At 52.2% G+C, this 12,502-nt stretch overlaps 1 protein-coding gene across 1 annotated transcript in view; it reads right to left on the bottom strand.

Annotated features, from left to right (window-relative positions):
- PLCG2 (phospholipase C gamma 2) overlaps window positions 1-12,502 on the bottom strand; it is a 156,943-nt gene that overhangs the window by 48,971 nt on the left and 95,470 nt on the right. Inside the window, 7 exon segments of the mRNA XM_019413075.2 lie at window positions 3,873-3,992; window positions 4,969-5,169; window positions 6,499-6,674; window positions 7,266-7,355; window positions 8,565-8,669; window positions 11,764-11,932; window positions 12,242-12,362. Coding sequence (XP_019268620.1) covers window positions 3,873-3,992; window positions 4,969-5,169; window positions 6,499-6,674; window positions 7,266-7,355; window positions 8,565-8,669; window positions 11,764-11,932; window positions 12,242-12,362 — 982 coding nt within the window.

Raw genomic sequence — 12,502 nt, 5'->3', positions numbered from 1 at the left:
AACGTTCTAAAGGCATAACTACTATGGGCGAGCTACTTATCTTTTAAGATTTTGCACCTTATGTTTTCATTGTTTTAAAAAAACACATCCTGTGAAGCCACTAATTCAGTAAGTCTTGTAAAAAAAAAAAATGCTCTAAGACTTCTGCCTCAGTGGCAGAATAGTTGCAGGAGTATTTTATTAAAAAGTTGCAAGATGAAGCTATACTATGATCCTATCTGTATTTTTTAAAAATGGAAGGGAATACGATGTATTTTCCATAGGTACGTGTTCATGGAGGAAATTTTTTTTTGAAGTCCACACATGATAACAGTTAAGAAAGTGTGTTTTCTTACAGGACAAGGACCCAGATGAGAAGGACCACAGGGGGTTTAGCCTTCACTGCAATATCTTAATTTTTTATTATTTTTTTTAATATTTATTTTTGAGAAAGAGTGCAAGTAGGGGAGGGGCAGAGCGAGAGAGGGACACAGAATCTGAAGCAGGCTTCAGGCTCTGAGCTGTCAGCATAGGGCCCGATGTGGGGCTTGAACTTGTGAACTGCATGAGCATGACCTGAGCTGAAGTCAGACACTCAACCAACTGAGCCACCCAGACACCCCTTAATTTTTTTTAGAGAATGTATTTATATAGCAGCGCCTGGGTGGCTCAGTTGGTTGAGCATCTGACTTCAGTTCACGTCATGATCTCACAGTGCGTGAGTTCGAGCCCTGCAACAGGCTCTGTGCTGACAGCTCAGAGCCTGCTTCCGATTCTGTCTCCCTCTCTCTCTGCCCCTCCCCCACTTGTTCGTTTTCTATCTCAAAAATAAAATGAAAACATAAATAAATAAATAAATAAATAAATAAATAAATAAATAAGAATATATTTATTTAATAAAAAATTTTAAACTTTTGGGGTTGCCTGGGAGGGTCAGTCAATTAAGTGTCTGACTTTGGCTCAGGTCATGATCTCACGGTGCGTGGGTTCGAGCCCCATGTTGGGCTTTAGGCTGACAGCTCAGAGCCTGGAGCCTGCCTCAGATTCTGTGTCCCTCTCTTGCTCTGCCCCTCCCCTGCTTGTGATCTTTCTCAAAAATAAGCGTTAAGAACAAATTTTTTTTTAACTTTTTACAAAAGCCCCCTGGGGCAGGAAGGCTCCAGGATGCTGAGATGAAGAGTATGGGTCAGGTTCTGGTTCCTTCCTCAGGTAACCTGTCTGAACCTCAGTTTCGTCCTCCGCGGTGCTGGGGACCCACAGTTCCTGTGTCACGGCACGTGTCAGGACCGTGTCTGACAGATAACCCAGGGTGAGCCCTTTGCAATGTGCCCAGCACTCCGAGGGTACTCAATGAGTGAACGGTTAGGAAAATATAACCAAAGTCAAGTCAAAATGAGCTTCTCCAGCAAGAGAAGAATCAAAAAGGGAGACAGGAACAGGGCTGAGTGTGAACGGCACTTTCCAGTCACCTGGTTGCTACAAACCAGGGGTCACCGTGGCCTGAAGTCTTAGCTCCGCCAAGAAGCCCCTGCTCCCATGTCCCACAGAGGTACACCTGCCCCGATCACACCTAGAGCGCATCTCTCTGTGAGGACGCGCGTCCTCTCCTGTAGAGATCTAGCCCCAAGTTCAGCCTGGGTTCTCAGAGCTCAGACCAGCACCAGACCCAGGAGAGGCATTCTGCAGATATTGGGCAGAGGGGAGAGGGAAGGAAATTTGCTCCAGCCCTCTGTTCTCCCTCTGCATGGAGCACATCCCCCTTTGGTCCCCCAAGAGCTCCTGCTTGCCCTGGGCCACCTGCCTGACCACCGTCTGTGGCACTCACCACACAGTACGACAGCAATGCGTTTCTGTGCCCGATTCTCCTGCTGCAGGCGACACTTGCCAGTGAGGGACAGTGACACCCACCCCACAGCCTGACCAGAGTGAGTTTCGAAGAGTCTGGGCGGTGGGGGGAGGTCATTTTTGACTACTGCGGTGACGGAGCGTCCCCCACAGGCACGCGGTGGGTGGAGACCAGGGACGTTCACCATTCCAGCATGATGGAAACCGCCTTCCCTTCCTCTCCTCTTTGAGACACAAAGCCCTCATCACCGGCTCACTCAGCCAGCACGCACTGACCACCGCTAGTGGCAAGGCAATGCTAAATAAGAGGGAATCGCTCAAAAGAAAGAAACGCTTGTGACCGACAGGAGGTCGCTCATTCGCCGCAGACCGCTGGGCTCATGAGAGCAAGGACCACGCGGTTTTTATCACTTCTGTATTCTTGCAGCCCCGCACACAGCCTGGCACATAGTAGGTGCTCACAGAACCTGTGCTAATCCCTAAAAGTTCCAAACTCCAGCTTTCAGGGTACCGCCCTGGTACCACCAGCCCACCTTCATCCAATGAAGTGACTCCAACCGCCCCCCACCCCCCGGGCCAGCTTGAAGGTGCCCAATCAGAGAACCATGACACCCAGCTCAAGCAGGGGCCAGGGGGACTTTATACATCACAGGACTCGTCTTTTCTGCTGGACGCCGTCCTGGCAACCAACGTGAAGCCAAGAGATAGCATCCCAAGAACTGCAGGGGAGACACGGACCCAGGCCTGTTGGAAGCCAGCTTCGCCTCTCGAGCATCTCCACTAGTCGCCAATTAACCCCACTTTTTGTGTTGGCACAAAGCATAGGAGAGTCACTCTGGCCGGAGCAGACTCTGGTAGATTCTTGGCACGCGGTGGATCCTCGGCAAATGGCCACGATAATGACCTCCACTGCCACCGCCATCCGCTCACCCAAGAAGTCATCAGTGACGGGGGAGAAGGAGGCAGCTCCAAATGCCCAGGGGGCAGCCTGGCAGGGCAACCGCGGCACAGGGGCCAGGGCAACAGGAATGGAAGGAACAGGAGCAGCCTGGCCACACCAGGGCCCCTCCGTGCAGCTAGCTGGTAACCAGCATCGCTCCGTGGCAACAGCTACCACTGCCTCCCGCTTTTCACACGAAGGAACCTAAATCTTCAAGTGAAATTTCTCAGTGTTTCACGTAACCGTGTAGGCTGAGAAAAACATCCATAGGCCCAGTTTGGGCCACGAGCCTCTTGCTTCAGACCTCACAGCGAAAACAGCAGGCTGTGGACACGGAGGGGCCCAAGTCTGAAATTCTGCCTCAGCCCAGGACTAGCCTGTGTGGCTGTAGACAGGTTGCTCAACCTCTCTGGGCCTCCCATTTTCTTATTTGAAGTCTGGGACCTACCCCTCATGGGGTAAGCGAAAGACTCAATCAGAGGAAGTGTTCATGGCAACCCAGCGTCTGGAATGTTAGTTAGGCCCTACGCTGAGAATACACCGTGGTAGGGGAGATGGAGGGACAGTATGAAATGGGTCTGAAACCCTCCCAACGCTGTCACTGGTGGAAATTGGAGGAATCCGGCGTCTTGGGGTGGAATTCAAGCCGAGAACCACCGTCCTATGGACGCTTGGTCCCTAAGGCCTTTCCACCGGCAGCGCTGGGTGGCGAGTGCAGATGGGAGGAAATCCTGTCTACACCGTCACCGATCTGGGCCTGCCAGGGCTGTCTGGGTTCAGATCCCAGCTCCACCGCCCTTCCTGCCTGCACGTTTCTGCAAGTTACTTATTCACCTCTCTGTGCCTCAGCGTCCTCCTGTGAAAAATAACGACCCAAGTCCTCCAACTGCCGGAAGATGAAGTGAGTTAATGTAACACGTGCTACTCTCAAGAACACAGACCTGTGCCAGCACGCTGCGTGCTCCTGTGAGCACAGGCCGCTTTTGCTATCACTGCTGTCCTCCCCGCTGACCCTCTGGGAGCGGACGCGGAGGTAAACCGCCAGCCGCAGCACCCCCTTCGCTCTCCGCTCCTGTCCTTCCCAGAAGGCTGCAGCCCGCCCACTCACCTGAAGGTGATGGCGTAGGAGTCGGTACCTTCCCGCCTCCGGATCAGGAAGGCCCCGTCCCGGGGAACTCTCATCAGCATGTCCTCTGCTTCCCCGCGGCTCAGGCCATCATAGTACCACCTGTGGCACAGGAAGGGGACCAAGTGAGAGGGCCACGCACAGCGGAGGACGCAATGAGCCGTGAGGAGGCCTGGGATACGGCCCCAGAAAACACGGCGGAAATTACACAGTGGGCCTCCCCACCCCAACACATCACTCAAAACAGCAATTTTTTCAAAGACCACCAACATGTAGCTTGGGTAAAACACTCATAACGGAGGTCTGCTTGGAGCATGAGAGAATAAACGAACTGTACCCCCTCGCCCCCCACCCCCCATCGGCCTGACTCAGTGCCAGCATCAGTCACAGCAGAGAATCTCAGAAAATTGGAGGCAGAGAACACAGGGAATTGAGTTTTCAAAAGGTCTGTCTGGTTGGTTGGTCTTTGGATGCTTTTAAAGATAAGAAAAAGCCAATTTGAATAGGCAATCTATATGAATATAGACCAAAGAAAGCAAGCGGCTGTAAGTTACAAGGCTTCTCAGAAACGTACATTTTAGCAGCCTTCTGCTTAAAAATATTTTTCTGGTTTTCAAAATTGGTTAGCCCTTCAGAAAGCATAACTCCTATTCATTTTACTAGATTAAAAAAAAAAATGAAGGGAAAATCTTTACAATTACGTTTTTCTTGTTCACTTTCACAATGAACGGGAATGAGCTTTGACAAGCAAAAAGATTATCACCGGGCCAAAATTCACCTCTGAAAATCCAAGTCCAAGAGCTCAGGACTGTGAAGATAGTGGTATGGAGGCAGGGAAAGAGGCAGAGGGACGGAGAGAACAGGGCAAAAGTAAGGTGGAGTAGGGGTCTGCAACTGTGGCCATCCCGGGGAGATCCCGGGCACCCTGGTGAAGGGCCTCGTGGGAATTTGGGCCCCGGCACACCCACAAGCCTGGCTAATCTGATTCGCGAACATAACCCGCAAGGGTGTCTGCACCCACTAAACCTGTGGGTGGACGCCTGAGCTCTGCTGTCCCGACAGCATTGAGCACACATACGGCTTTGACTCGTGGGGGTTGGGGTTGGGCACGGGGTCGGTGAGCCGGAGCTCGAACTCGGCACAGCGCAGGTGCGTCTCACGGTAGTGCTGGATGAGGTCATAGATGCTGGTGAACATGATGTTGTCAGTCAGGAAGTACTTCATGGTCCCGCCCTCCATGACGGAGCGGATCCGGCAGTGCTGGACCCGGCCGGACCGCCTGCAAGGAGAAGGACACCTTCAGTGCCGAGGCCAGACCGACTGGCCGTTCCGGCACCCCGGGCGGCAACGAACACGGGGGGATGGAGGGGGTAGGGCCAGAACTGCGGCCAGGGACACTGAGGGGTAGACCCTACATGTGGCCACTCAGGTCTCCCTGTGCTCTTAGGACATGCTTGGGCTTTAGCGCAGACTGGTCTTTTAGCCTGGATTCCAGAACATTCTACCTACTTCCTCTAACACTTTTACCTATAAGACTCCCACTCTGGAGCCAGATGGCCTAGGTATAAACCCTGATGCTGCCACTTATGTGCTAAGTGACCTTGAACAAGAGCCTTGTCCTCTCTGGGACTCCACGTTCTCCTCCTTATATGCTCAGTCCTCACTGAGCCATCCCGAGGACTGAACAAGCTCACGCACAAAATGTGCCTGGAAGGCCGCCTGGCGTGCAGGTGTTAGCTATCACTATTGTCAGTACATTGTAATCATCTGTACCCTTTGGGTCTCCGTTTACACAGCCCTTCTTTCAGGAAGTCTTCCCTGATTGCTCCCATGCCCAACATTACATCAGGTCCCTCTTGTACAGACTCTGGTAACATCTTGCCTTTTTCTCATTGCAGTTATCACAGTTATAGACCATCGATTCCTTTTTCATTGTGCATCTCCCCAACCAGACTCTAATCTCCATCAGGACAGGGACCCCCCCACCCTGCCATCTATCTGATGGCTGCACCTAGCATGAAGCAAGACTCCAGTGAATGAGTTAATGAATGAATGTAGTGAGTGAGTGAATGAGAAAGCTCATGATGGCACCATAAACCGCCTTTCAGGTCTCTATTTTAGGGACAAGGCAACAGAGACTCCAGGAGGCTGAGTGATGTGCCTAAAGCCACCTGCTTTAGGACCGGGACTGGGGTGGGTGGGGGTGGCGTGAGTGAGACCACATCATCTTAAGTGTCTTAAAATGTTGACGATATTTTGTTCATCGCGGATTTTTCATTACTTCAGATTTTTTAAAAATATTGCATTGAAATACTACTAATCTTTTTTAAAAGATTTTATTCTTAAATCATCTCTATGCCCGATGTGGGGCTCGAACTCACAACCCTGGGATCAAGAGTCACATTCTCCACTGACTGAGCCAACCGGGTGCCCCGAAATACCACTAATCTTGATTGCTAAGTTTTTTGGGCCTCACCTGCCTTGGCCCACCCCTGCCCTGCACAGCTCCCTAAGAGACGTCTGGGCTTCCAGGCCCTGCCTGAGCTCGCACAGCTCCCCACATGGCCCCCCGTCTGGCCGCTGCAAGGGGAAGGCGGTATGCCCCTACCAGAAGGACAGGGTGTAGTCGTTGGGGAAGGTCTTGCTCTCCCGCACCAAGAAGGTCCCATCTTTGCCCCCCGTCTCGGCACAGTATTCCTGAAGCAGCTTCTCGGCATTTGTTCTCTTCTCCACCTTCTTGTGGAACCACTCCTCCCCAAAATGCAGCTCCGTGGGGGGTATATCCTGGGCCACAAAGGGAGGAGGAGTTTCTGAAAATCTGGACCCGAAAGACCCCCGGCATGGCCAGACTGGTCCCTCTGCACATGCTGACTCAGGGGACTGGTGAGCAGACAGGCTGGCATCAGCTTGCCCACCGCCCAAGAGGTCTGGGGAAATGGCTCTCATTGCCTTCCCTCTCTTGTCACCACTGGTGGTGGCTGCCTGGAGTCCTGAGACATGGGCTAAGGGGACCCCAGTACAGGTTTCAACTCTATTGCACAAGAAATCTGAAAGCCATAATGCCCTGGGAGCTGCATCCTGGGAGTACCAAGGATGGCCAGCAGCCCAAGGACAGAGGGCAAGGAAGCTAGGAACCAGGCTGGGGGTGGGGCTGGACAGAACATCCCAATATCCTCCTGCCAAGAACACAGACAGGCCAATCAGGCCCTTCTGAGAGCAGGAAAAACCCTTGAACCTCATTGGTTGAGAACCTGGGCCAGCCAGCCAATCAGAGAAAAGCCAGGCAGCCTTGGTACCCAAAGAGGAAGCTGGTTAGGCTGAGGATGTCCAGGCCTGTGGGCCAGGGGAGAAGACCAGTTAGGGGGTCTCCCCTACCTGGGGCAGCTCCTCCTCTGCAGTCTGCTCAATGTCATCGCTGAACGACAGCTTGGCATCAGCGATGGCACAGTAGTGCCGGGTCCATTTCTAGAAGGGAAAACCAGCATTAGCTCTCACCCTCATTCTTGGCCCCATCCACTCTGGGGCCCAGAGCCCCTGCCCTGGGATGCGCCGTTCCCACTTTCATAGACGTTTGTGGTGGTTTCATGGAATTCGATCCCCTTCGAGACATTTCTTTTAAAACATCTATTGATTTTGGGGTTCCTTTGGCATTTTCAGGACTTTTTTATTCAGTGCGTCTAAGGGTAAGTACAACTTGGCATCAGATTTCTAGTTCGTATTTAATTTGAAGACTATTACGAATGATGGGATTGTTTTTTGGGTCTCATGACTGTTTTTTTCCATTACACCCACTTTTTACGACTTTCAGGATTTCTTAGCCAGTGTGTCTAGAGGCTCTTCCACATCTGTGACTTAATTCTTTCTTTATTTTTTTTTATTTAAAAAAAAAAAATTTTTTTTAACGTTTATTTATTTTTGAGACAGAGAGAGACAGAGCATGAACAGGGGAGGGGCAGAGAGAGAGGGAGACACAGAATCAGAAGCAGACTCCAGGCTCTGAGCCATCAGCCCAGAGCCCGACGCGGGGCTCGAACTCACGGACTGCGAGATCGTGACCTGAGCCGAAGTCGGACGCTTAACCGACTGAGCCACCCAGGCGCCCCTTAATTCTTTATTTTAACGTGAACAATTTTTAATATTTCTAGGATGTGAGAAGAGACATATCAAAACATACTCAAGAGGATCCGCAGGTTAGGTTATGGGATGTGGGAAGTGGCCTTACACTCAAAATGCATTACTCTCACCAAAATAAGGTTTCCAGTGGGAGTGTCCCAGACGGAAGGATACTAAGGAGTTAGGACAAGTAAATGCACTGTTGCATCCTGAACTGAACCCTGGACCACAGAAAGGATGTCAGTGGACAAACTGGTAAAACTGGAACAAGGTCCATGAATTAATTATTATTGTACCAATGTCCATTTCCTGCTTCCAATAATTATCCTCTAAGTTATGGAGACTGTTAGTATTTGGGGAAGCTAAGTGAAGAGTATGTAGAACATCCTTGTATATGTGTGTGTGTAAATACCCAATACATTAGGTGGAATATAAAATTATTTTGAAGTCAACCATTAAAAAAAATAGGTCAAAATGCAAAGAAGACAGGAAGACTCTCAGAGTTCTCTAGTAGACCTCAGATGCACTCAAGGTTCTGAGAAGGAGTGCAAGGACACCCACCTGGTCAATGGAATCCCACATGTACAGTTCACCCTGTTGCTTGTGCTCATCTTTCTTATCTTCCACGTTGACATCCACATCGCCTCGGGGGCCCAGCTTCTTATGCTGAGGGGAAAAAATACACATAGCCTCTCTGCCTCGAGACCCAGGTTTGGAATCTCCGAGCCAATAAGCGTTCACTCACATCAGCCGGGCAGGAAGCATCTATCTGCAGCATGCGCCTCAGGGCCTTTGCACTGCCTGGTGTCTCTGCCTGGCTCGTCTCTCACTTTAGCTCTGTGCTCAGTGTCACCTCCTCAGGTGCGCTTTCCTGGACCGTGTGGTCTACACAGAGCCCCCGCTCTCCTTCCCATCCCTGTCACCATCTGACCACTGGGAATTATTTTCCATACTCTCGGCCCTTTGTGTATCTTTATGCCTATGTTTGTCTTCCGTCTTTCCTGCTAAAATACAAGTCCCGTGAGGGCGGGACTTGGTTTTGAATCTCCTGTGGTAGCTCAGCAGGTAGTAAGTGCTGGATAAACATTCAGTAGATCAGTGATACCACGTGCACCCCCCACCTTCTCCGGCACACAGAGGGAAGGCAGCAACAGCCAGTCCAGGGTCCGGGCTGTGCAGGGCAGAGGACTGCACGCTGGAGATGCAGATTTAAGACCTAAGTGCACACAGCACTCCTGCTGCTTTATCAGCTGTGTGACCCTGGGCAGGTGGCTGCACTTCTCTGAGCCAGTGCTCTCTGAAGACAGTGACTACAACCACCTTCATCCAGGTAAGTACTGATGCCCACCCCAGGCAGGTACTTAGAAATCCCAGATTCTGGAGGAAGCTCAGGGCTGGGCATCAGACAGGGGCTTGAATTCAGAGCCCTACTAGCTGCGTGACCTCGGCTGTGTGACAACCTGTCTCGGTCTCAGTAACGTCCCCTGTGAAATGGGGATAATGACAGCCCCTGCTGGGTCCTGTAAGCCAGTGGGTGCGAAAGATACTTCTAAAAAGGTGCAACTTTTCAAAGTACCATAATCTCAGCTAAGCCACCTTTTCAACCTCAGTGTCCCCATGTGGAAAGTGACCCTGGGGCCTGGGATCGCAGGGCTGTAGGAGACTGAAGAGTATTTCATGCCATGCCTCGCCCAGTGAGTGACATACCAGGAACGCCTCACAAATGCTATTCCTCCCTCTTTCCTGAAACAAAGGAGTGAGCCACCCAGTGCCACAGGTAGGCAATGTGTGCTCTGAAAGGGGCCTTCAGGGCTCCACATCAGAAAACAAGAGCCAGGAAATCCCTGGGGACACACAGAGAGTGGTCCCAAGAAAGTGAAGCTATATAGAAATGCAGATTTGCAGATGGAGGCCTGAGAAGCCGTGGACCCTTCCCAGCCGAGCTCCCTTGGCCTCTAGTCCTGCCTTCCCTATGCTGGAAGCTTCCTTAAGTATCTCAGTGAAAAGTGCCCCAGGTCTTAGCCAGATCCTCTCAGATGCTGCTGCTTTTACACCGAGGGCACGGACATCCCTTCCTCTGCACGAACCTCGGCGAAAGCCCCCTCGCACTGTTTGGTACCCCTCTGTTAACGCTTCGGTCTTCCCACTAGACCGCGACCTCCTGGCACACAGGCATTGTTCCCAGTTCCCAGTACATCTTGGTGGTCCAGCGACGATCTAGGAAATGTGCCACGTGTTTATGGAGGTTACTCCCACAACCTGAGGGCACAGCCTTCTCTCCGCCTGGTGAACACCTGTCCATCCTTCCATACGAACCTGCTGCTTGTCAACAAAATCCATCCCCCTCCTCCTGCCAAGGGCCATCCAGGTAGAGACCTCACATCCATCGTCCTTGGCAGGAGGTGTGGACATGTGACTAAATTCTCACACAGAGGACAGAACAGGCCGGACATACCTAACGGACATTCTGCTTGTTTGGCAGGAGTCGCGGACCCTGGACGTGCTCACACTGCCCCTCCTATGAGCTGGAGCGCAGGTAGGCCTACAACCCAGCACCAACCGCACACAAGGACAGCACCCCAGGGCATAGCCTTCACCATTTCTGTGCCAGGGACCTCCTTCGAAGCCTGGGAAAGACTCTGAATCCCTTTCTCAGAATAGACATTTATAATACGTACAATTATAAGAGACACTATACTGAAATACAGTTAAGATACTGAATATTTGTAATATAAATAGATGTACTTCTTTATTAATATCTTAAGATCTAGAGTCAAATCTATTAACTACCACAATTTCAGAGTAGTGATGAGCACAGCATTATTTTCAGATATTTGCGACAACAGTAAACACGATATGAAAACATCTGTGATTTCTGCTGGTGACAAAGCCCCAAGTGGCTTGTTGGCAATATTCGTAATGAAAGGAAACCTTTGGTTTTACTTACAGGTTAATAAAAATAAAGAGGCAACATTGTTCCCCGAAGTTCACATGCTACCCCAACCCTAATTCTAACTGCAGATTCGCTGGGCATCGATAGAACCCCAGCTGAAAACCAGTTTTCCCTGGGAGACTGGAGAACGAAAAGAGAATGCTGGGTCCCTGGAAAGCCTTCTGGGCCACAGCTCAACCTTCTAGAACACTCTCCCTCAGCTTAGGAAGAAATGGTCTCTCCCGGGCTTTAAGCCACTGTGTATCTGGTTTCTTTGTCCGAGGAATACAGACCCCCAAGCATCACCCCTCTCCCCGACACCCCTGCACTCTCAGACAAGGCTGGTCCCTCCTCTCTCCCCGCAGCACTTGGCAAACCACCCTCTTCATCCCGTTAGCGCACGCAGCCTTTTGGGGCAACTGTCCACCTCCAGTCCATCTCACACGCTGGAATGGGAGCTCCCGAAGTCAAGAAGGGAGTCTGGGTCACTGGAACACCCCCAGCACAGAGACCTGACTCCACCACGGGTACGGTGGAGGTCTGCCCCAAGAACGGACGAACCACAGTTAACGCTTACATGGCACCTGCTACGGCCCAGGGGCCAGTCCTAAGGACTGTGCGCACATTTTCTCAATGGACGCTCACGGCCAACGCAGTTGGTTCTCTTATGAACCTCCCGAGACTGGTGAGGACACAGTGGCACCGAGAGGTTAAATGGCTTTGCCCAGTGTCACTCACAGAGACAGTAAGGGGAGCTGGTGGGACCAGGAGCCTGTGCTCTGAGCCACGGGCTCTCCTGAATGCACGACAGCACCCGAGGTCACCTGCCTTGATGATGATCTTCTCCCGCAGCTGGCTGGGCGAGGGCAGCTGGTCAGCACTGGCCTCCGTGGGCTTTGTCAACAGCAGGTCGCCAAACACCTCCTTGAACACCCTGGCCATGTGGCGCTGCTGCTCCACACAGCAGTGCTCTTCGATGGACAGGATCACCGGGAAGCTGCGGGCGGCAGGAGCCAGCTCAGCTCAATAGGCTGGCGGAGAGTGGGGGGTGGGGGGGGCAGCAGAGGTCACTCCAGTCCCAGCCCTAGCCTCCTCCAGGCTCTAGAACCAGGGAGGGACTTGCACTTTGGGCCTGCAGGGGGCGCCAACACCCAGTGGAAGACATTGGCAGCGACCAGCCAGGATGGAGACCGGGCTGGCAGATGTGTATCTGCGTGTGTCGGCTGTGGGAGGGCGGGGGGGCAGGAAGGGGCGTCTGTCCACCTGTCCCTTAAAGATGAACCACCGGCAAATCAAGCCCACAAACCTTGAGGTGACAAAGGCATGGTCTTTGATGGCCTGCACGACGTCGTCAAACTTGATCTTGGTGGTCCGCGTCCAGCCGTGGTAGATGATGGGCTTCCCATCGGGCCCGTCCCAGCAGTCCACTGAGGGAACAGACGTGCAGCCTCAACACCTGCCCGTCACTCTCCGCCTCGAGAGTCCACTGACGGCAGGCACACTGCAGGGGGGGGCAGCTGTGAGGTTGGCCGCGGCCCCCACGTGGCTCAGATCCTACGACACGGGG

This window comes from Panthera pardus, unplaced genomic scaffold (assembly GCF_024362965.1).
Source record: "Panthera pardus isolate Hobbes unplaced genomic scaffold, ASM2436296v1 HiC_scaffold_19, whole genome shotgun sequence".
Lineage (NCBI taxonomy): Eukaryota > Metazoa > Chordata > Mammalia > Carnivora > Felidae > Panthera > Panthera pardus.
This window is presented reverse-complemented; position numbering and strand designations above follow the sequence as displayed.